The sequence below is a fragment of the Mustelus asterias genome, chromosome 5, assembly GCF_964213995.1.
Source record: "Mustelus asterias chromosome 5, sMusAst1.hap1.1, whole genome shotgun sequence".
Taxonomy (NCBI): Eukaryota; Metazoa; Chordata; class Chondrichthyes; order Carcharhiniformes; family Triakidae; genus Mustelus; species Mustelus asterias.
In genome coordinates, this window is record NC_135805.1 from 10,199,889 (window position 1) to 10,222,226 (window position 22,338).

A 22,338-nucleotide genomic window follows, 5' to 3' on the forward strand; every position below is an offset into this window, starting at 1 on the left:
TAACTCTCCCCAATGCCCTACCATTAACTGAATAAGTCCTGCCCTGGTTCAATCGACCAAAATGCATTACCTCACATTTGTCTAAATTAAACTCCATCTGCCATTCATCAGCCCACTGGCCCAATTGATCAAGATCCCACTGCAGTCCGAGATAACCTTCCTCACTGTCCACCATGCCACCAATCTTGGTGTCATCTGCAAACTTACTAACCATGTCCCCTATATTCTCATCCAAAATAATAATCCAGGGTTATGACCTTTGAGGCTCTGCTTCTTAATTTGGCACCCAGGTCTTCACACTGACTCTGCAGAACCTTCTCCTTTGGCCTGCCTATGTCACTGGTACCTTAGAGGACCACAACAACCGAGGCCTCCCCTCCCACTGGCAGCTGCTCTCCAGTCCCGAGTAAATACCCAAACCCTGGCAAGGGGAAAACACAGCCATGTGGACACTCACTCTTTTCTGCAGAGAATGGTGTCAATTCCTCAGATTACATTGTCTCCGATTACCACTACTTTCCTTTTGCTCTCCCTGCATGAATGGCTTCCTGTAACACCCATGCCATGGTTAACCACCCTGCAGTTCCCACTCTCATCCAAACAAACTAAAAACCTCTAATCTGCTGGACAATTGTAAAGGCTGAAGCTCCAGTACTCTAGCCTTCCGTATCCCCTTACCTCCTCACTCGCGGTCGCACTCTCCTGTCCCTAGTCATTGACTGAATCAGAAGACCCTGTCCTAAGAGGTGTGACTGCCGCCTGGTACAAAGAATCCAGGTAAATTTCTCCCTCTCTGATGCGTCACTGTGTCTGTAGTTCAGTCTGCACCTCAAACTCTTGAGCCAAAGCTGCTTGAACTTCAAACACATACATACATGTTTGTCCTGGATCAAGCTAGTATCCGGGAGCTCCCACATGCTGCAGCTGTGACACATCACCTGCCCTGCCAACATTAATGTGTTCTAATTACCTATTTAATTACTTTATTCAATTATATATTGAATCTTGTTTTTAGATATTTTGTTAACCTTACCATCAGCTATTTTGAGCCTTCGGAATAGAATAAACCTGAGTCACTTACCAGATATTCACCAAAGAACTATCCACTGCTGCTCTCGCAGGCTAAGTTAGAAAGCAAAAAACACCTTTTTCTCTTCCTTCGCTACTCCCTTTATTACCCAACTCCCAGCACTCTAATCTAAATCACACTTCTTGTAGTATTAGCCTGAATCAACATTGTAATAAAACTATTTCTCTTACTGATTAATAGGGCAAGCAGTTGTTAGTAAAGTTTAATTTTCCTTTCTATTCTAAAATGCAAATGTGATATATCTGACAAGGTGAAACTGTTAAGAGTCAGAAGGGAAAGGCATTCTATCATAGCAATATGTTTGGCACAATAAACTCCATCAGTTTCACACAGTGACAATTTGTAATCACTATAGAATATCCTGCAGAGTGGATGCTATGCTGGTACCATGATGGGAAATAGAGTAAGGAATGTCGACAGCGACTGTACTTCAAAACAATTCATTGTACGTGAAGCGCTTTGGAACAAGAGAGAGGTGGTAAAGGACAACATCAATGCAACTTTGTTCCTTCTTTCTACAATCACTTCCCAACCTTGTAATAAGCCCATTGAAGCTTATGAAAAGCCCATGTAACCATGGCCAGCATGCTTACCAGGCTTAGTGGCTGGTTTTAGCTCTTCCACTTCCATCCGGCTGGTATCTACATGAACCAGGAGGTGACAGAGGCGTCGAACCCTCGAATTAAATATGGCAGCTCGGCCTTTGCCCTGCTTCGAGACTTCGGAGTTCTCCAGGTATTCACTCAGTAGCCAGGATAATGGGCTAGGATTAGTGTTGTCTGAAGCAAGACAGATAAACATATAACCATGATATAAAAATAAAACATGCAAGGTAACAACGCATAGACAACTGATCGGCTAAAATCTTTGTCATTCAGAATACATATTGTTTTGTTAGATGTGTTAAGTGTATTGACACGATGCATGATAGACAGGGGAGCAAAAATACTAAACCTAATGTTTTTCAAGAGAACGTGATATTTTAATGGTGCGTGGCACACTCTTCATTCACACCTCTGATTGTTTTCACCATGAGTGACCAACACCACAGAATTTGAGAATACTGCAGCAAAGAAATGGATCATTTGGCCCATTGAATCTATACCAATACTTCCCCAAAACAAGCTGCCTAATCAAATTCCATTGCTCTGTCCATTCCTCTAATATTCCACTTATTCAAGCAACTGGATAATTCCTTTTTAAACAAGTAGGAGGAATTCATTTGATCAACAATTTATGGCTGATAATTTCACGTCATGTTTTTTTCCTAACTTCACATTCACTTTTTTTTATTATATTCAGTTTGTGCCTTCTCATTACTGGGAAATGTTGATAGGACAGCAAAAGAAAACAAAAAGTGAGTTGAAGTCCATGTTATGAAGCTCCTGGTCCATAACCTTGCTTTATGAAACACACCCAAAGCTGTGATACTGAATACAATGGGACTGTATAAAATACACACCCAAAGCTGTGATACTGAATACAATGGGATTGATCAAAGCCTCCCAACACGTCCGTCCCAATGCTTCAGCTGCCTCTGCATCTGGAAGGAAACGATCAGCAAACATCTGCTCATGTCGCAAAGCACTGTTTAACCTGTGAAGAAATAAAGCTACTCATTTTCCATACATCTACTCCAAATACAAACCTTTGATTGATTCACAAGTTACATTTTTGGGGATTACACTTCAATACTAAATGGGACATACTTTTATTAATTACCGCCAGATATCACATGGTATTGCTCCTGGCGAGTCAGGGTTACACTTTATAAAGGGTAAAGATAAAAATCCAAAATGAATTGGGAAAACATTCATAGGTTATCTCCCTTGGAACCTTCCCTTTTGGTTTTGTCATATAGGTAATATTGTTTAAAAACCCCATCATATATATTCCCAGAGATTATTTCTTACACAAATTTATCAAAGGAAAATTTTAAAGTTTGTTTTCTGATGTTTTACAGTGAAACAAAATCAGGTTACTTGTCTATTTAATAAATGGGAATCTTCAGAAGGTTTTCCACTGGAGTGGTTAAAAGATCAACTAAAAACCATAACATGCCAGCACAGCATCTAGAGTTCCAAAACAAACCAAAAGGATAAAACAGCAGATGCTGGAAAAAAACAAAAATGGAACAAGTTGGAAGCACTCGGTAGGACAATTCAGTCGGTCCACACCCAAAATGTGCATTTTTCATTTTCTCATAAGAATGTAAGAAATGGAAGCAGTAGATCCAGAGACTGCTCTGCCATTCAATACAATCACAGCTGATCTGCTTCTTCAGCACTTGCCCACTCCCATACCCTTTGATTCAAGAGACCAAAAAAATATCAGTCTGGAAAATACTCAACAATGGAGCATCCATAGCCCTCTGAACTAGAGAATCCCAACAATTCACACCTTTTTTGAATGAAGACATTTTTCCTTACCTCTGTACTAAATGATCATCCCTTTATCCCAGACTGTGCATCAATGTTTTAGATTCCCCAGTCAGGGGAAACAACCCATCAGTGTCTACCCTTCAAGCCCCTTCAGAATTTTATATGTTTCTACAAGATCACCTCTCATTCATCTAAACCCCAGAGAATATCAGCCAAGTTACTCAACCCCCTCATCCCAGGAACAAGCCTGATGAATCTTGCTGCACTGCCTCCTAGGCAAGAATAATCTTCCTTAAATATGGAGATGATGAAAACACACATGGTACTCCAGGCGTGGTGTCACCAGTCTTATAGCATTGTGGCAAGACTTGCATGTTTTTGCACTCCAATCCCATTGCAGCAAAGACAAGCATGCCATTGCCGCCCTAATTGCTTGCTGTAAATATATGCAAGCTTTGTATTCCTTCTACAAGTATTCCAAAGTCTCTTTCAGCATCAACATTTAAAGCTTTCATGCCTTTTAAAAAATATTCTTCTTTTCTATTCTTTTTACCAAGTGAATAACCTCACATTTCTCAACATTTTAATTTTGTCACCTTGTTGCCCCATCATTTGGCTTATCTCTTTGCCACCTCTGTGTGCCCTTCCAGCAGACATTCCCAAGAAGCTTTGTATCATCAATAAACTTAGATACATTACTCTCTGTCTGAGTTCCTGCACTGTCACTGAGTGAAAGTCCTGGAACTCTGTCCCAAACAGCACTGTGGGTGTACCTACACCTCATGGACTGCAGTGGTTCAAGAAGACAGCTCACCACCACCTTCTCAAGGGCATTTAGTGATGGGCAATAAAAATGCTGGCCTAGCCATTGACACCTACATAAATAATAAAAAAAAAATAGATGGTCAAGAACTGAGGCTCCAGGCACTGATCCTTGTGGCACTCCATTATTTAATCTGCCAACTTGAAAATAGCCCATTTATCCAGCTCTCTGCTTCTTGCTCATTAACTAATCCTCCATCCATTCTAATATATTACCCCAACTCATGAGCCCTTTCTGTAACTTAACTTTGTGTGTGACACCTCTCTACAGATGATGTCTGTTTAACATGGATCCAGCTTCCAAGTATGGATTCCAATTCCCTTAAGTTTGGTGTGAATTCAGCAGTGGAGCTTTATTGTGCCACACTTGCTGGGTCACTAACTTGTTGAAAAGCTGCAGCAGCTGCATCCTGTCCTCTTGAATTTCCTGACACCAGGTATGCGCCTTGGTTGTGTAGAAGAGGTAAGTCCGACAGCAAAGCTGCTCCTTGAACACTGGCCAGAAGGTTGGCTTTGGCCCCAGAACTTCAAATCCGTGAACACGAGTATCAATACCACCCTGATTTAGGAAATCAAATGATTAACTAGACAGTGCAGTTCTGCTCCAGCTACTCCACTTAAATTACATTACTCTACAGCAAACGTATAGCTCAGTAAAGGAGATATTGGAGAATACAGTAAAGTTTATTTATTCGTCACAAGGCTTACATTAACACTGCAATGAAGTTACTGTGAAATTCCCTTATTTTGAAAACAAATTATATTAATAAATGCTACATCGCTACCACTATAACAAGCAATTGTTTATTCCTATTGGCCCAAGAGTGGCTTGCTTACAGGGGAAATTAGAGATCTTAACAAATTCAAGGAAGAAGCATACAAATGGGCGAGAAAAAGCAATAGGGCTGAGGATTGGGAGCAGTTTAAAATTCAGCAAAGGAGGACCAAGGGATTGATTAAGAAGGGAAAAATAGTGTGTGAAAGTAAGCTAGCAGAGAACATAAAAACTGACTGTAAAAGTTTCTATACGCATGTAAAGAGAAGATTGACAAAAAGAATGTCGGCCCCTTACAGTCAGAGTTTTCATAACGGGGAATATAGAAATGGCTGAGGAATTAAATCCATACTTTGCTTCAGTCTTCACAAAGGAAGACATGAATAATGTGCCAGAAGTTCAGAGAGAAACATGTTTTAGTGAGGAGCTGAAGAAAATCAGCATTAGTAGAGAAATGGTTTTGGGGAAATTGATGAGATTGAAGGTGGATAAATCCCCAGGTCCTGATAATCTTCATCCCAAAGTACTTAAGAAAGTGGCCCTGGAAATAGCACATCCATTGATGGTTATTTTCCAAAATTCTTTGGACTCTGGACTAGTTCCTACAGATTGGAGGGTTGATAATGTAAGCCCACTATTCAAAAAGGGAAGTAGAGAGAAAACAGGGAACTGTCGGTACTGGGGAATTTGCCACTTTTTTTTCTTTTTATGTATTTGTAGAAATCTTTGCTGTCTGTTTTTATATTCTGAGCTAGTTTACTCTTATAATCAAGGATTTCATAACTCGGCATTTGGAAGACAGTGGTATAAGCAAAGTCAGCATTGATTTACAAAAGGGAAATCATGCTCGATGAATCTATTGGAATTCTTTGAGGATGTAACTAGTAGAGTTGACCAAGGAGAACCAGTGGATGTGGTTTATTTATCAGAAAGCTTTTGACAAAGTCTCACATAACAGACTACTACATAAAGCACAAGGAATTGCAGTCTTGAGATGGATAGAAAGCTGCTTAGCAGATAGGAAGCAAAGAGTTGGCATAAATAGGTCTCTTTCTGATTGGCAGTCAGTGACTAGTGGGGTTCCGCAGGGATTTGTGCTCGGACCCCAACTGTTCACATTATGTATTAATGCTTTGGAAGAGGGAACTGAATGTATTATCTCCAAATTTGCAGATGATACAAAGTTGGGTGGGAGGATAAGCTGCGAGGAGGATGCAGAGATGCTTCAGTGTCATTTGGACAGGCTGTGAATGTGGGCATCTGCATGACAGATGCAGTATAATGTGGATAAATGTGAGGTTATCCACTTTGGTAGCAATAATAGGAAGACGGATTATTATTTGAATGGGTGAAAATTGAGAGAGGTGGATACTCAGCAAGACCTTGGTGTCCTCGTGCATCAGTCGCTGAAAGTAAGCACACAGGTACAGTAGACAATAAAGAATGTAAATGGTATGTTGGCCTTCACAGCGAGAGGGTTTGAGTATAAGTATAGGGATGTTTTGCTGCAATTGTATGGGTGTTGGTGAGGCCACACCTGGAGTATTGTGTGCAGTTTTGGTGTCCTTATCTGAGGAAGGATGTCCTTGCTATAGAGGGAGTATAGCGAAGAGTGAGAGGGGATCTCATAGAAACTTATAAAATTCTAACGGGGTAGACAGGGTAGATTCACAAAGAATGCTCCCAATGGTGGGGGAGTCCAAAACTAGGGGTCATAGTTTGAGGATAAGGGGTGAACCTTTTAGAACTGTGGTGAAGCAAAATTTCTTCACCCAGAGGGTGGTGAATGTGTGGAATTCACTACCAGAGTGCAGCTGAGGTCAAAACATTGTCTGATTTCAAGAAGAAATTAGATATAGCTCTTGGGGCTAAAAGGATCAAGGGATATGGGGGAAAAGGGGGGATCAAGACATTGATTTTGATGATCAAAATGAATGTTGGAACAGGCTCGAAGGGCCAAATGGCCTACTCCTGCTTCTAGTTTCTATGTTAACAGAAATAACACCTGATATTTTCTAAGAATTCAAAATAGTCAAAAGATCTATCTACCTGCTGGCATCGCTTGATCCGAATTTGGATAATTGTCCAGTAACGAGTCATATTCTCCAGCAGTAATACACGGCTGGCAGTGGGCGCCACGTTAACCTGAAAACAAAGGCAAGCTCAACAACTCTTGAAACAAGGATGTGCAGGTTATTTCTCAATGTACATTGGTCAAAAATTTATCCATCTCTCGCAGAAACTCAGTGCTTCACACAAAGCAAATTTTGGTGACTTTCATAGATAATGGCAGCATGCATTTTATGCAAAGTAGGATCCCACCTAAGAATGGACATTAATGACTACCTAATTATTGGCGTTGTTTGAGGAATATATGCTTTGCTGCACCTGGCGTCACAACATTGGACCTTTAACACCCACCTAAACTCACAATAATGGAGAGGGGGAATTTATCCAGCTAAATCCCGATGGAGAGAGGGGATTTATCCAGCCAAATCCCGATGGAGGGGGGGGATTTATCCAGCTAAATCTCAATGGAGAGGGGGAATTTATCCAGCCAAATCCCGATGGAGAGGGGATTTATCCAGCGAAATCCCGATGGAGAGGATTCATCCAGCTAAATCCCAATGGAGAGAGGGCATTTATCCAGCCAAATCCCGATGGAGAGGGGATTTATCCAGCTAAATCCCAATGGAGGGGATTTATCCAGCTAAATCCCGATGGAGAGGATTTATCCAGCTAAATCCCGATGGAGGGGATTTATCCAGTAAAATCCCAATGGAGAGGGGGGATTTATCCAGCTAAATCCCACTTGAGGGAGGGGATTTATCCAGCTAAATCCCGATGGAGAGAGGGAAACTATCCAGTTAAATCCCGATGGAAAGAGGGGATTTATCCAGCTAAATCCCGATGGAGAGGGGGAATCTATCCAGCTAAATCCCAATGGAGAGGATGAATTTATCCAACTAAATGCCAACGGAAAGAGGGAATTTATTCAGCTCAATCCCAATGGAGAGAGGGCATTTATCCAGTTAAATTCCAATGGAAAGAGAGAATTTATCCAGATAATTCCCAATGGAGAGAGGGAGTTTATCCAGCTAAATCCCAATGGAGAGGGGGAATTTATCCAGCTAAATGCCAAGGTAAAGAATGAATTTATTGAGCTAAATCCCAATGGAGAGGGGGAAATTATCCAGATAATTCCCAATGGAGGGAATTAATCCAGATAATTCCCTGTGGAGAGAGGGAATTTATCCTGCTAAATCCCAATGGACAGAGGGAATCTATCCAGTTAAATCCCAATGGAGAGAGGGAATTTACCCAGTTAAATCCCAATGGTGAGGGAATGTATTCAGTTAAATCCCAATGGAGAGGCGGAATTTATCCAGTTAAATCCCAATGGAGAGAGGGAATTTACCCAGCTAAATCCCAATGGAGAGGGAATGTATCCAGTTAAATCCCAATGGAGAGGGGGAATTTATCCAGTTAAATCCCAATGGAGAGAGGGAATTTATCCAGCTAAATCCCAATGGAGAGAGGGAATTTATCCAGTTAAATCCCAATGGAGGGGGTGAATTTATCCAACTAAATGCCAATGGAGATAGGGAGTTTATCCAGCTAAATCCCAATGGGGAGGGGGAATTTATCCAGCTAAATGCCAACGTAAAGAATGAATTTATTGAGCTAAATCCCAATGGAGAGGGGGAAATTATCCAGATAATTCCCAATGGAGAGAGGGAGTTTATCCAGTTAAATCCCAATGGAGTGAGGGAATTTATCCAGTTAAATCCCAATGGAGGGAATTTATCCAGATAATTCCCAATGGAGATAGGGAGTTTATACAGCTAAATCCCAATGGAGAGAGGGAATCTATCCTGCTAAATCCCAATGGAGAGAGGGAATCTATCCTGCTAAATCCCAATGAAGAGAGGGAATTTATCCAGTTAAATCCCAATGGAGAGGGGGAATTTATCCAGCTAAATCCCAATGGAGAGGGAATTCATCGTGTTAATTCCCAATGGAGATAGGGAGTTTATCCAGCTAAATCCCAATGGAGAGGGAGAAATTATCTGGATAATTCCCAGTGGAGAGAGGCTATTTATCCAGTTAAGTCCCAATGGAGGAAATTTATCCAGGTAAATCCCATTGGAGAGAGGGAATTTATCCAGTTAAATCCCAATGGAGGGGGTGAATTTATCCAACTAAATGCCAATGGAGATAGGGAGTTTATCCAGCTAAATCCCAATGGGGAGGGGGAATTTATCCAGCTAAATGCCAACGTAAAGAATGACTTTATTGAGCTAAATCCCAATGGAGAGGGGGAAATTATCCAGATAATTCCCAATGGAGAGAGGGAGTTTATCCAGTTAAATCCCAATGGAGTGAGGGAATTTATCCAGTTAAATCCCAATGGAGAGAGGAAATTTATCCTGTTAAATCCCAATGGAGGGAGGGGATTTATCCAGTTAAATCCCAATGGGGAGAGGGAATTTATCCAGTTAAATCCCAATGGAGAGAGGAAATTTATCCTGTTAAATCCCAATGGAGGGAGGGGATTTATCCAGTTAAATCCCAATGGGGAGAGGGAATTTATCCAGTTAAATCCCAATGGAGAGAGGGAATTTATCCAGTTAAATCCCGATGGAGAGAAGGAATCTATCCAGCTAAATCCCAATGGAGAGGGGGAATTTATCCAGTTAAATCCCAATGGAGAGAAGGAATCTATCCAGCTAAATCCTAATGGAGAGGGAATGTATTCCGTTAAATTCCAATGGAGAGGGGGGATTTATGCAGCCAAATCCCAATGGAGGGAATTTATTCAATAAAATCCCAATGGAGAGGGGAAATTTATCCAGCTAAATCCCAATGGAGAGAGGGAATTTATCCAGTTCAATCCAAATGGAGAGAGGGAATTTATCCAGCTAAATCGCAATGGAGAGGTGGAAATCTATCCAGCTAAATCCCATGGAGAGAGGGAATTTACCCAGCTAAATCCCACTGATGGAGAGCGGGAATTTATCCAGAGGGAATAGAGAAAGCTTTGTATTGGAGATCTCCAGGGATCAGTGTTGGGACCCTTGCTTTAATGATCTAGACATTTGGTGTATAGGGCACAATTTCAATATTTGTGGTTGATACGAGACTTGGAAGCATTGCAAACTGAGGAGGATAGTGTAGAACTTCAAAAGGACATGGGCCTTTGGTGGAATGGGCAGGCAAGTGACTGATTAAATTGAATCAGAGAAATGTGCAATGAATCATTGTGGTCAGAACTTGTAGAGATGACATAAACTAAAGGGTAAAATTCTAACATGGGTACAGGAGCAGAGCATACATCATTGAAGGTGGAAGAACAGGTTGAAAGAACAGTTAACAAAGCACATACCATCCTTGATCAATAAGGACAAAGAGTACAAAAGTAAGGAGGTCATATTAAATTTGTATAAAACATTGGCCTGAATTTTCAGACTCTTCCGACAGGCAGGATCTCCTGGTCCCCCCAACGGGCCAGAACAATGGAAAACTCTGTTGACAGCCACGAGGCCGGAATGTCCCTGACTAGTTCAGCTTCAACTGAAGTATTATGCCCAGTTCTGGGCAGCACACTTCAGGAAAGATGTGAAAGATAGAGTGCAATAAAGATTCATGAGAATGGTTCCAGGGAGGAAGAACTTCAGTTACACATATAAATTGGAGAAGTTGGGATTGTTTTCCTTGGAGAAGAGTAAGTTAACAGGAGATCCAATAGAGGTAGAAAGGGAAAAAACTGTTCCCACTGGTGGAAGGATTGAGAATGAGACAGCACAGATTTAAAATAATTGGCAAAAGAAGCAATGGAGACATGAGGAGAAACATGTTCACACGTGGTTAGGATCTGCAATGGATCTCTGACAGTGTGCTAGAGGCAGGTTCAATCGAGACACTTGAGGGGAAATTGGATTATTATTTGAAAAGGAAGAATGCGCAGGGTTACGGGGAGAAGACAGGGGAGTGGTACGAGGTGAATTGCTCTGAGATCCAGCACAGATATGACAAGCTGAATGGCCTCCCTCTGTGCTGATACAAATGCTGTTCTGCACTTTCTTGCTTCATGCTTTGTACAATGGTATATCTACAGTGTGGGTACCTATAAACTACTTTCACCAGCATTTTCTGACCATTGGTATTCCCAATGTCCACCCTTATTGATTCTACTTCCTAATGTGGGCTAAGATCCTTTCTTACCACCATCTTTATTCCATCCTATATTAGCAGGCCTCCTCCTTGGCATTTTGTCATTTTGACCATCTTTTTGAAATGTTGTGTGCCCTGGATTATTTACTGCCCAATCTCAAATCATTTTGTAACCATGTCTCTCTAATCTTGGGATGACACAATCAAACCGAGCCAGATCCAGGCTAGAAAATCAACAGGCTTGCAACATTAAATGGCAGAGAGATCACATGGCTCCAAAGCAGAGTCTGGCAGAAGATATGCTCTGACACCCATCAAATTCCAGCCATCCACAGCACGTTATACCTACAGGAATAGACATTAGTGCTGAAGAGCAGGCTTCCTCCAATGAGTCCCAAGGCTGCTCCTCTAGACTGAATCATAAAGACTTCAAAGCCACAATTTTGTCTCTTTCTTTTAGAAATTTCATTGAAAATCCTGTCTCATCAGAATTTTGCAAACGGTTCAAATGTTCCACTGGAACATGACAGCCAAGAACATCATGTAAAAATAATTAACTACATCTCCAAATTAAAAATAAAGCTAAACACGATACAAAAAGGAAAATAGACTGCTGAAACAATGTGACACAATCAGGTTTAGCAGTGCTGAACTCATTCCATGGAATGATTGCCTATTTGTGAGTATGTGAAAGCTGATGAGCAGAAGGCATCAGTTTTTTTATATGGCTTTGCAAATGTTCATGTTTGCTCATCAGCAGACGTGAAAATAACTCTTCCTTAACTGTCAAGTACAAAAAAAGTTAGCAACAGAAGAAACCAGAGGAGATAAAAATGAACAAGCAACGAGCAAACTGTAAAAGTGTTTTGCATTGGAAGCCGCAACAATATTCTCACAGGAGTTCTCTGCTTTTGCCTCACTGCCTGAAAGATGCTCCACTTAGTAACTCACTGTGTTTAGCTCTGTATTGATGTTACTTGGATCATCCCCTCCCATCACCACCACACGTGCTGGCATGTAACTGGAGTCCTCACTCGCAACCACTAAGGTCAGTTGTCTGGAACACAAGGAAAAAGACCACTCATTAGCATTCAAACAACAGTCAAATACATATTTTAACTAATTATGGGTGTAGGGGACAATCTAGATGAAAGTATTCTACAACTAGAATACGTAGCTTCATACATGTGAGTTTCTACTGCACAAGTCGCCGAGGTCACATATTCACCTTTGTTTTATTCCCTTAATTTTCCACTCCCAATGAGCAATTTGGGTGATTTCTGCAAACTTACACCAGAGAAATTCAACAGTTGCATTGTTATCTGTCTCATGTATTAAAAATGGCAGGTGATTTACATGAATCTATTTAAAAAATGAAAGTTATGTTAACCAAGTGTTATGGAAAATCCCATGATAAAAATCTCCACATTTATCTTCAATGTGGTATCGACCCTTGCAAGTGGAAAAGTGAAGATGATTTTTCCAATGCTAAGGTTTTCTATGGTAATTTTGGATCTCAGGAACAACTCTGAATAAAATCCATGCCTGTTCCTGTAATACAGGGCAGGTAGCTCTCTGGAAAAATCATCAGCGTTCTTTCAAACTTGGAGCAATAGATCAACTTCATTGTTTTCATAGGCCCTGTTTATTTTCAAAAGAGAGAGAAAGATGAAGCAGGGAAAGTGCATGTATGACCTCAGTTAATAAAATCATAGAGGTTTACAGCATGGAAACAGGCCCATCGACCCAACTTGTCCATACCGCCCTTTTTATTAAACCCCAAAGCCAGTCCCACTTGCCCGCATTTGGCCCATATCCTTCTATACCCATCTTACCCATGTGACTGTCTAAATGCTTTTTAAAAGATAAAATTGTACCCGCCTCTACTACTACCTCTGGCAGCTTGTTCCAGACACTCACCACCCTCTGTGTGAAAAAATTGCCCCTCTGGACACTTTTGTATCTCTCCCCTCTCACCTTAAACCTATGCCCTCTAGTTTGAGACTTCCCTATCTTTGGGAAAAAATATTGGCTATCTAGCTGATCTATGCCCCTCATTATTTTATAGACCTCTATAAGATCACCCCTCAGCCTTCTACGCTTCAGAAAAAAAAGTCCCAGTCACTCCAGCCTCTCCTTATAACTCAAACCATCAAGTCCCGGTAGCATCCTAGTAAATCTTTTCTGCACTTTTTCTAGTTTAATAATATCCTTTCTATAATAGGGTGACCAGAACTGCACACAGTATTCCAAGTGTGGCCTTACCAATGTCTTGTACAACTTCAACAAGACGTCCCAACTCCTGTATTCAATGTTCTGACCAATGAAACCAAGCATGCTGAATGCCTTCTTCACCACTCTGTCCACCTGTGACTCCATTTTCAAGGAGCTATGAACATGTACTCCTAGATCTCTTTGTTCTGTAACTCTCCCCAATGCCCTACCATTACCTGAACAAGTCCTGCCCTGGTTCAATCTACCAAAATGCATCACCTCGCATTTATCTAAATTAAACTCCATCTGCCATTCGTCAGCCCACTGGCCCAATTGATCAAGATCCCGTTGCAACCGGAGATAACTTTCTTCACTGTCCACTATGCCACCAATCTTGGTGTCATCTGCAAACTTACTAACCATGCCTCCTATATTCTCATCCAAATCATTAATATAAATGACAAATAACAGTGGACCCAGCACTGATCCGTGAGGCACACCGCTGGTCACAGGCCTCCAGTTTGAAAAACAACCCTCTAATAGTAGGGTATTGGGGAGCGTTATAGAACAAAGAGATATAGGGATACAGGTTCATAGCTCCTTGAAAGTGGAGTCACAGGTGGACAGAGTGGTGAAGAAGGCATTCAGCATGCTTGGTTTCATTGGTCAGAACATTGAATACAGGAGTTGGGACGTCTTGTTGAAGTTGTACAAGACATTGGTAAGGTCATACTTGAACTACTGTGTACAGTTCTGGTCGCCCTATTATAGAAAGGATATTATTAAACTAGAAAGAGTGCAGAAAAGATTTACTAGGATGCTACTGGGGCTTGATGGTTTGAGTTATAAGGAGAGGCTGGATAGACTGGGACTCTTTTCCCTGGAGCAGAGGAGACTTAGGGGTGACCTTTTAAAGGTCTATAAAATAATGAGGGGCATAGATCAGTTAGATAGTCAACAAATTTCCCAAAGGTAGGGGAATCTAAAAGGAGAGAGACAAAAGGGTCCAGAGGGGCAAATTTTTTCACTCAAAGGGTGGCGAGTGTCTGGAACAAGCTGCCAGACGTAATAGTAGAGGCGGGTACAATTTTGTCTTTTAAAGACAAAATTTAGATAGTTACATGGGTAGGATGGGTATCGAGGGATATGGGCCAAACGTAGGTAATTGGGACTAGCTGAGTGGTTAAAAAAAAGGGTGGCATGGACAAGTTGGGCCAAAGGGCCTGTTTCCATGCTGTGAACCTCTATGATTCTATGACAAATGTCAGGTAGATAATACAAGTGAGGACCGGGCTGAATGTAAAATGTTCAGAGAGGAAGAGAAAAAATAAGACAGGCAAAGAAAGAGTATGGGGAGAGACTGGCAACTAACATAAAAGGGAATGCAAAAGTCTTCTATCGGCAAGTAAAAAGGAGTGAAAAAAGGAGTAGAGTCAATCAAGGACCAAATTTACAAATGGCGACAGAGGGTATGGCTGAGGTACTAAATATGTTTTGTATTTATCGAGGAAGCTGCTGCTGAAGTTAAAGTGAAAAAGGAAGCAACTAAAACATGGGATGGGTTAAAAGTTGGTAAAGAGCCAGTATTAGAAAGTATGACTATACTTTATTAAACTGTAAAGTTACCAGGCCTGGGATCAGATGCATCTGAGGATAGAGAGAGAAGAGTGGAAATTATGGAAGCACTGGTCAGGATTTTCCAAATTTCCTCAGATATGCAAAATTGAAAATGTTACACCTTTGTCCAAAAGATGGATAAACCCCGCAACTGCAAGCCAGTCAGGTTAATCTCGGGTGAGCAAAGGTTTTAGAAATGATAATTCAGAACAAAATAAACAGTCATATGGACAAATGTGAATTAACCGAGGAAATCCAGCACTGATTTGTTAAGAGCAAATCCTATTTAACTAACTTGATTGTGTTTCCTGATGAGGTGACGAGAGAGAATAGATGAGGATAATGCTATTGATGTAGTGGACTTCCAAAAGACAAGGTACAGACAATGTACTCGAAAAGACTTGATTATCTGTTAAGACTCACATTCCAACCACTATCTTGCAATTGAGTCTGTGCCTATGTATGCCCTGTTTGTGAACCCAACTCTGCACTCACCTGATGAAGGGGCAACGCTCCGAAAGCTCATGTTACCAAATTAACCTGTTGGACTTTAACCTGGTGTTGTGAGACTTCTTACTGTGCCCACCCCAGTCCAACACCGGCATCTCCACATCACTACAAATTGTATGGCAGAGACATTGAACAAATCATAGAATCACTACAGTACAGAAAGAGGCTATTCGGCCCATCGAGTCTGCACCGACCACAATCCCACCCAGGCCCTACCCCCATATCCCTACATATCTTACCAACTAATCCCTCTAACCTACGCATCTCAGGACACTAAGGGGCAATTTTAGCATGGCCAATCAACCTAACCCGCACATCTTTGGACTGTGGGAGGAAACCGGAGCACCCGGAGGAAACCCATGCAGACACGAGGAGAATGTGCAAACTCCACACAGACAGTGACCCAAGCTGGGAATCGAACCCAGGTCCCTGGAGCTGTGAAGCAGCAGTGCTAACCACTGTGCTATCGTGCCGCCCCTGTTGTGCATCTGTCTTCACAGCAGAAGACATAAGTGACATACCAGAAATAGAGGGCAAACTGAGGGCTGAGAATGAGGAAATGAAGGTAACCAATATGAACAGAGAAAATTCCCTGGATTCTACAATCCCAGTAAGAAGTCTCACAACACCAGGTTAAAGTCCAACAGGTTTATTTGGTAGCAAAAGCCACTAGCTGCTCCTTCGTCAGGTGAGTGCGAGCAGCAAGCGCTCCGAAAGCTAGTGACTTTTGCTACCAAATAAACCTGTTGGACTTTAACTTGGTGTTGTGAGACTTCTTACTGTGTTTACCCCAGTCCAACGCCGGCATCTCCACATCATTTCTGCAATCCCAGCAGACTGAAAGTTAGCAAATAGAGGTTTACTATTCAAGAAAGGAGTGAGGGTGAAACAATGAACTTCAAGCTAATTAGTCTGACATAGATTCCAGCAATCTGCTGGTAATTTATCATTGAGAAAGTCTGAACAATATACTTAGAGCATTATAATGTGGTCAGACAAAGTAAACATAGTTTTACGGAAGGGAAAACGCGCTTGACAAAGTTATCAGTGTTTTGATGGTATTGATAAAGCGCCAGGACTAGATGAGATGCATCCAAGATGTTGAGGGAAGCCAAGAGTGGAATTTGAGGAGACACTGGCCATAATCTTTCAGTCTTCCATAGAATTAGGGATGGTGCCAGAGGACTGGAGAATTGCAAATGTTACATCCTTGTCCAATAAAAGGGTGTAACGATAAGTCCAGTGACGACAGGCCAATCAGTATAACATGGGTGGTGGGATAACTTCCAGAAACAATAATCTGGGACAAAACGAATAGTCACATGGACAAAAATGGGTTAAATGAGGAAAGCCAGCAAATAATTAATAACGGAAAATGGTGTTTAACTAACTTGCTGGGATTTTTGAAGTAGTAACGGAAAGGGTTAACGAGGGATTTGCTGATGTGGTATACATGGACTTCCAAAAAGCATTTGATACAGTGCCATACAAAAGACTTGTGAGTAAAGCTGTGGCTCATGGAGAGAAATGGACACTAACAACTTGGAAACATAATTGGCTGAATGACAGGAAACAGATGGCAGTGGTTAATGGATGCTTTTTGAATAGGGAAAGGTTTATAGTGCGACTTCCTCAGGGGTGAGTATTGGGACCTTTGCTGATGTATATTCTTGACCTAGACTGTGGTATACTGGCCACAATTTGAAAATCTGTGGATGATACAGTTCACAATGCTTGCAAGTTTTGTGAGAATAGTAGAGTTTAAAAAGGACATAGAAAAGTTGGTGGCATTTGACAAGGTCCCATTTTGGGTGGCACAGTAGTTAGTCTTGCTGCCTCACAGCACCAGGGTACCAGGTTCAATTCCAGCCTTGGGTCACTGACTGTGTGGAGTTTGCATGTTCTCCCTGTGCCTGCATGGGTTTCCTACGGGTGCCCCGGTTTCCTCCCACAGTCCGAAGGACGTGCAGGTTAGGTTAATTGGCTATTCTAAATTGACTCTGGTGTCAGGGGGATGTGGAGATGCCGGCGTTGGACTAGGGTAAACAGTAAGAGTTTTAACAACACCAGGTCAGGGGGATTAACAGGGTAAATATGTGAGGTTACGAGAACAGAGCCTGGGTGGGATTGTGGTTGGTGCAGACTCGATGTGCTGAATGGCTTCCTTCAGGGATTCTATATGGCAGACTGGTCCAAAAACTTAAATCCCATGTGATACAGGGGAAGATGGTGAGTTGGATCTAAAATGGCTCAGTAACCAAGGGTAATGGTCGATGGATGTTTTTGCAAATGGAAAACAGTTTCCACAGGACTCGGTGTTGGGACCTTTGCTGTTTGTTGTATATATTAATGATTTAGACTTAACTGTGGGTAGCATGATTGGGAAATTTGCAGATGATACAAAAATTAGCCGTGTAGTTGATAGTGAAGAAGATAGCTGTCGACTCCAGAATGACAGCAATGGTTTGGATGAGTGGGAAGAGAAGTGGCAAATGGAATTCAATCCAGAAAAATGAGAGGTTATACGTTTGGGGAAAGCAAACAAAGTGAGGGAATACTCAATAAACGGGAGGATATTGAGAGAGGTTGAAGAAGTGAGAGATCATGGGAGTGCATTGCCACAGGTCCCTGAAGATGGTAGGAGAGGTGGATAAGATGGTAAAGAAAGCATATGGAATACTTTCCTTTAATGGACAAGGCATTGAATACAAGTGCAGGGATGTAATACAGGAACTGTGTAAAACATTGGTTAGGCCGCAGCTGGAATTGTGTGTGCAGTTCTGGTCTCCACATTACAGGAAGGACATAATTGCTGTGGAGAGACTGCAGAGGAGATTAACAAGAATGTTGCCAGGGCTAGGCTACGGTTGTTTCCATATGAATGTATGAAATCTAAAGTAGGTCATTCGGCCCCTCAAGCCTCTTCTGCAATTCAATATCATCACTAATCGGTGTTTAAATTCCATACTCCTTTCTATCCCCGCTAACCTTCGGTTCCCTTGCCTAAATATTCAATGACCCTAATTCCACTGGCTTCTGAGACATAGGGGGGGAATTTTCCTGTCCCGCCTGCCACTGGAATCAAGGGGGGGGGGAGAGGAGGGAGAGAGAGACCATGAAAACATCTGTTGACCTCAGGCGAGATTTTCCAGTTTTCAGGCGAGATTTTCCAGTTTTGGGGCAAGCATGGCCAAAAAATCCTGCCCACAGAGTTCCAAACTCGCACAATCTTCAGGAAAAAAATCTCCACCATGGAGATATCTGTGGCCTCCCTCACTCTGTCCTAGCTTCCCAATGCCTATCTGTTTCCACTTCCCGCCACAAATAGATAAGTCCCCAGATGTGCGACTCCCCCTAGGGCCAACCTGGCAGTGCCAACCTATGGCAGGGGCACTGCCAGGTGGCATTGACTGGGCACTGCCAGGCAATGTCCCTCTCCCCTGTGGGTTATACTGACCTTGGCATATCCAGCGGGATCTCCTTAATAGGTTCATGTCTGAGTGAACCTGTTGTAATCCTCGCTGATCTCATGGTATGGATGGGGGGAGAGATCTGGCAAGGAAGATGTTGAATCACATATAGCCTTATTAAAATGTATTGATTACATCGCCAGCGAGGGGTGGTGAAAATCGGCTATCACAAACTCACCGGCGAGATTCACAATCTCGCCAGGTTTCGCCGGATGATGAGCCTCTGCCCACGATCAAGCAGACGGAGAGAGTGGGCTCAGGATCCTGCTCAACCTTTCCATATCCACTGTGTCAAGATCATTCAGGATCTTATTTACTTTAATCAAGTCACCCCTCACTCTTCTAAACTCCAGTGCAAACAAGACTAACTGCTCATTGCACATATCAATCCAGTAAACATTTTTTCAACTGCCTCCAACACATTTACATCCTGTCTTAAATAAGCACACAGTATTCAAGATGTGGTCTCACAAATGCCCTGTATAACTGAAACATAACATCCTTACTTTTATGTTCAATTCCTCTTGTAATAAAAGATGGCATACCATTAACCTACTTGATTATATGCTATAACTGCACACTAACTCTGTGACTTGTGCACTTCAACACCGAGATCCCTCTGCACCTCAGAATTCTGCAGTCATTTTCTATTGAAGTAATATTCTGCTTTTTATTCTTTTTATCCCATCCTCATCAGTGATGCATTTATGGGCAGCACGGTGGCACAGTGGTTAGCACTGCTGCCTCACAGCACCAGAGACCTGGGTTCGATTCCTGGCTTGGGTCACTGTTTGTGCAAGTTTACACGTTCTCCCCATGTCTGCGTGGGTTTCCTCCCACAGTCCGAAAGACTTGCTGGTTAGGTGCTTTGACCCGAACAGGCACCGGAGTGTGGTGACACGGGGAATTTCACAGTAACTTCATTGCAGTGTTAATGTAAGTCTTGTGACTAATAAATAAACTTTAATTTTAACTTTATATGCAGATTTGGAAGTGAATGGACTTGTTAGCAATAGGCAGCATGGCTTTCTGCTGGGAAGGTCATGTCTCACCAACTTGATTGAGTTTTTTGATGAGGTGACAAGAATAATTGATGAGGGAAAGGTGGTGGGTGTTGTCTATATGGACTTTAGTAAGGCATTTGGCAAGGTCCCTCATGGCAGGCTGGTACGAAAGGTAAAGTCTCATGGGATCCGGGGTGTGCTGGCGAGGTGAATACAGCACTGGCTTGGTCAAAGAAGACAGAGTAGCGATGGAAGGGTGATTTCCAGAATGGAGATCAGTAACTAGTGATGTTCCATAGGGATCAGTGCTCAGACCGCCGTTGCTTGTAGTATATATAAATGATCTGGAGGAAAATGTGGGTGGTCTGATTAGTAAGTTTGCAGATGACACAAAGATTGGCGGAGTTCCTGATAGTGCTGAGGGTTGACAGAGGATACAACAGGATTTAGATAGATTGGAAACTTGGGCAGAGAAATGGCAGATGGAGTTTAATCTGGACAAATGTGAGGTGATGCATTTTGGAAGAGCAAATTCAGGTGCAAATTATATAGTAAATGGCAGAACCCTTAGGAGCATTAACATACAGAGGTATCTTGGGCAGCATGGTGGCACAGTGGTTCGCACTGCTGCCTCACAGCGCCAGGAACCCGGGTTTGATTCACGGCTTGGGTGACTGTCTGTGTGGAGTCTGCACGTTTTCCCTGTGCCTGCATGGGTTTCCTCCAGGTGCTCCGGTTTCCTCCCACAAGTCCAAAGACATGCTGATTAGGTGCATTGACCATGCTAAATTCTCCTTCAGTGTACCCGAACAGGCGCCGGAATGTGGCTACTAGGGGATTTTCACAGTAACTTCTTGCAGCGTTAATGTAAGCCTACTTGTGACACTAATAAAAATAAACTTTTATATAAACAATAGAAATCTGGGCATACAGGTCCATGGGTCCCCGAAAGTGGCAACATAGGTGGATAAGATGGTCAAGAAGACATACAGCATGCTTGCCTTCAAAGACCAGGGCATCGAGTATAAAAGTTGGCAAGTTATGTTACAGCTGTATAAAACTTTATTGCATGCAGTTCTGGTCGCCACACTACCAGAAGAACGTGGATGCTTTGGAGAAGGCACAAAGAAGGTTTACCAGGATGTTGCCTGGTCTGGAGGGTTTTAGCTATGAGGAGAGGTTGGATAAACTCGGATTCTTGTCACTGGAAAAACGGAGGCTGAGGGGCGACCTGATAGAAGTTTACAAAATTATGAGAGGCATAGACAGGGTGGCGAGTCAGAAGCTTTTTCCCAACGTGGAAGGGTCGACTTCAAGCCTGTCGACTACAGGCTTAAAGTGAGAGGTGGTAAATTTAGGGGAGACGGGCAGGGAAAGTTTTTCACACAGAGGGTAGTAGGTGGCTGGAACAGACTGCCAGTGGAGGTGGTGTATGCAGGCATGTAGGTGACATTCAAGGTGTATCTTGATAGACACATGAACGGGAGGCGAACGGAGGGATAGAAACCACGTATTGGCGCAGGCTTGGTGAGGCGAAGGGCCTGTTCCTGTGCTGGATTGTTCTTTGTTCTAATTCCCACAACTCCCAAAAACTGCAGTACTTCACCCCACATCCTGGCCAAGGTTGCCTTCTTTCCATTCCTTGCACCTTGCTGAAGCTTTTTTCCCCAATAGCCTTCCTTCTTGTAGGAAATTTCTTCCTTCCTACCTCTCTTCATTCCACAATCAGCCTCTCACCTCATAACTTGCTAAAACTGAAGATAATACTTGGTCACAATTACCCATATGCAATACCACAGAAGTTTCAACTCTTCATAGAACCCCTACAGTGCAGGAGGCCATTCAGCCCATCAGGTCAGCACCAACTCTCCAACAGAGCACCTTACCCAGGCCTACCCATAACCCCTCACATTTACCCCGCTAATCCCCTAACCTACACATCTTGGGATACTAAGCGTTAATTTAGCATGGACAATCTACCTAATCTGCACATCTTTGGACTGTGGGAGGAAACCACAGCACTCAGAGGAAACCCACGCAGACACAGGAAAAACGTACAAACTCCGCCTAGACAGTCACCCAAGGCTGAAATCGAATCCGGGTCCTTGGCGCTGTGAGGCAGCAGTGTTAACCACCGTGCCACTCTTGCATCTAGTAATAAAAAGATTAAGTTTAAAGTACTTGCCAATTCACCAATTTGTAGGAGAACTGTGCATAGGAAAAATGTTTATTCAGATAAATAGGATTGCTACATGGCAAATTAGATGAGTCAGCAGTTGCT

General features: G+C 42.4%; 1 protein-coding gene across 2 annotated transcripts in view; it reads right to left on the bottom strand.

The window, feature by feature from the left end:
* cul9 (cullin 9) overlaps positions 1 to 22,338 on the bottom strand; it is a 284,868-nt gene that overhangs the window by 140,688 nt on the left and 121,842 nt on the right. For both annotated transcript variants that reach the window (XM_078212153.1, XM_078212152.1), the window contains exons 16-20: positions 12,194 to 12,299; positions 7,118 to 7,213; positions 4,677 to 4,852; positions 2,553 to 2,686; positions 1,684 to 1,869 (exon numbers count right to left, since the gene is read on the bottom strand). In XM_078212153.1, coding sequence (XP_078068279.1) covers positions 1,684 to 1,869; positions 2,553 to 2,686; positions 4,677 to 4,852; positions 7,118 to 7,213; positions 12,194 to 12,299 — 698 coding nt within the window. The remainder of the gene's footprint in view (positions 1 to 1,683; positions 1,870 to 2,552; positions 2,687 to 4,676; positions 4,853 to 7,117; positions 7,214 to 12,193; positions 12,300 to 22,338) is intronic.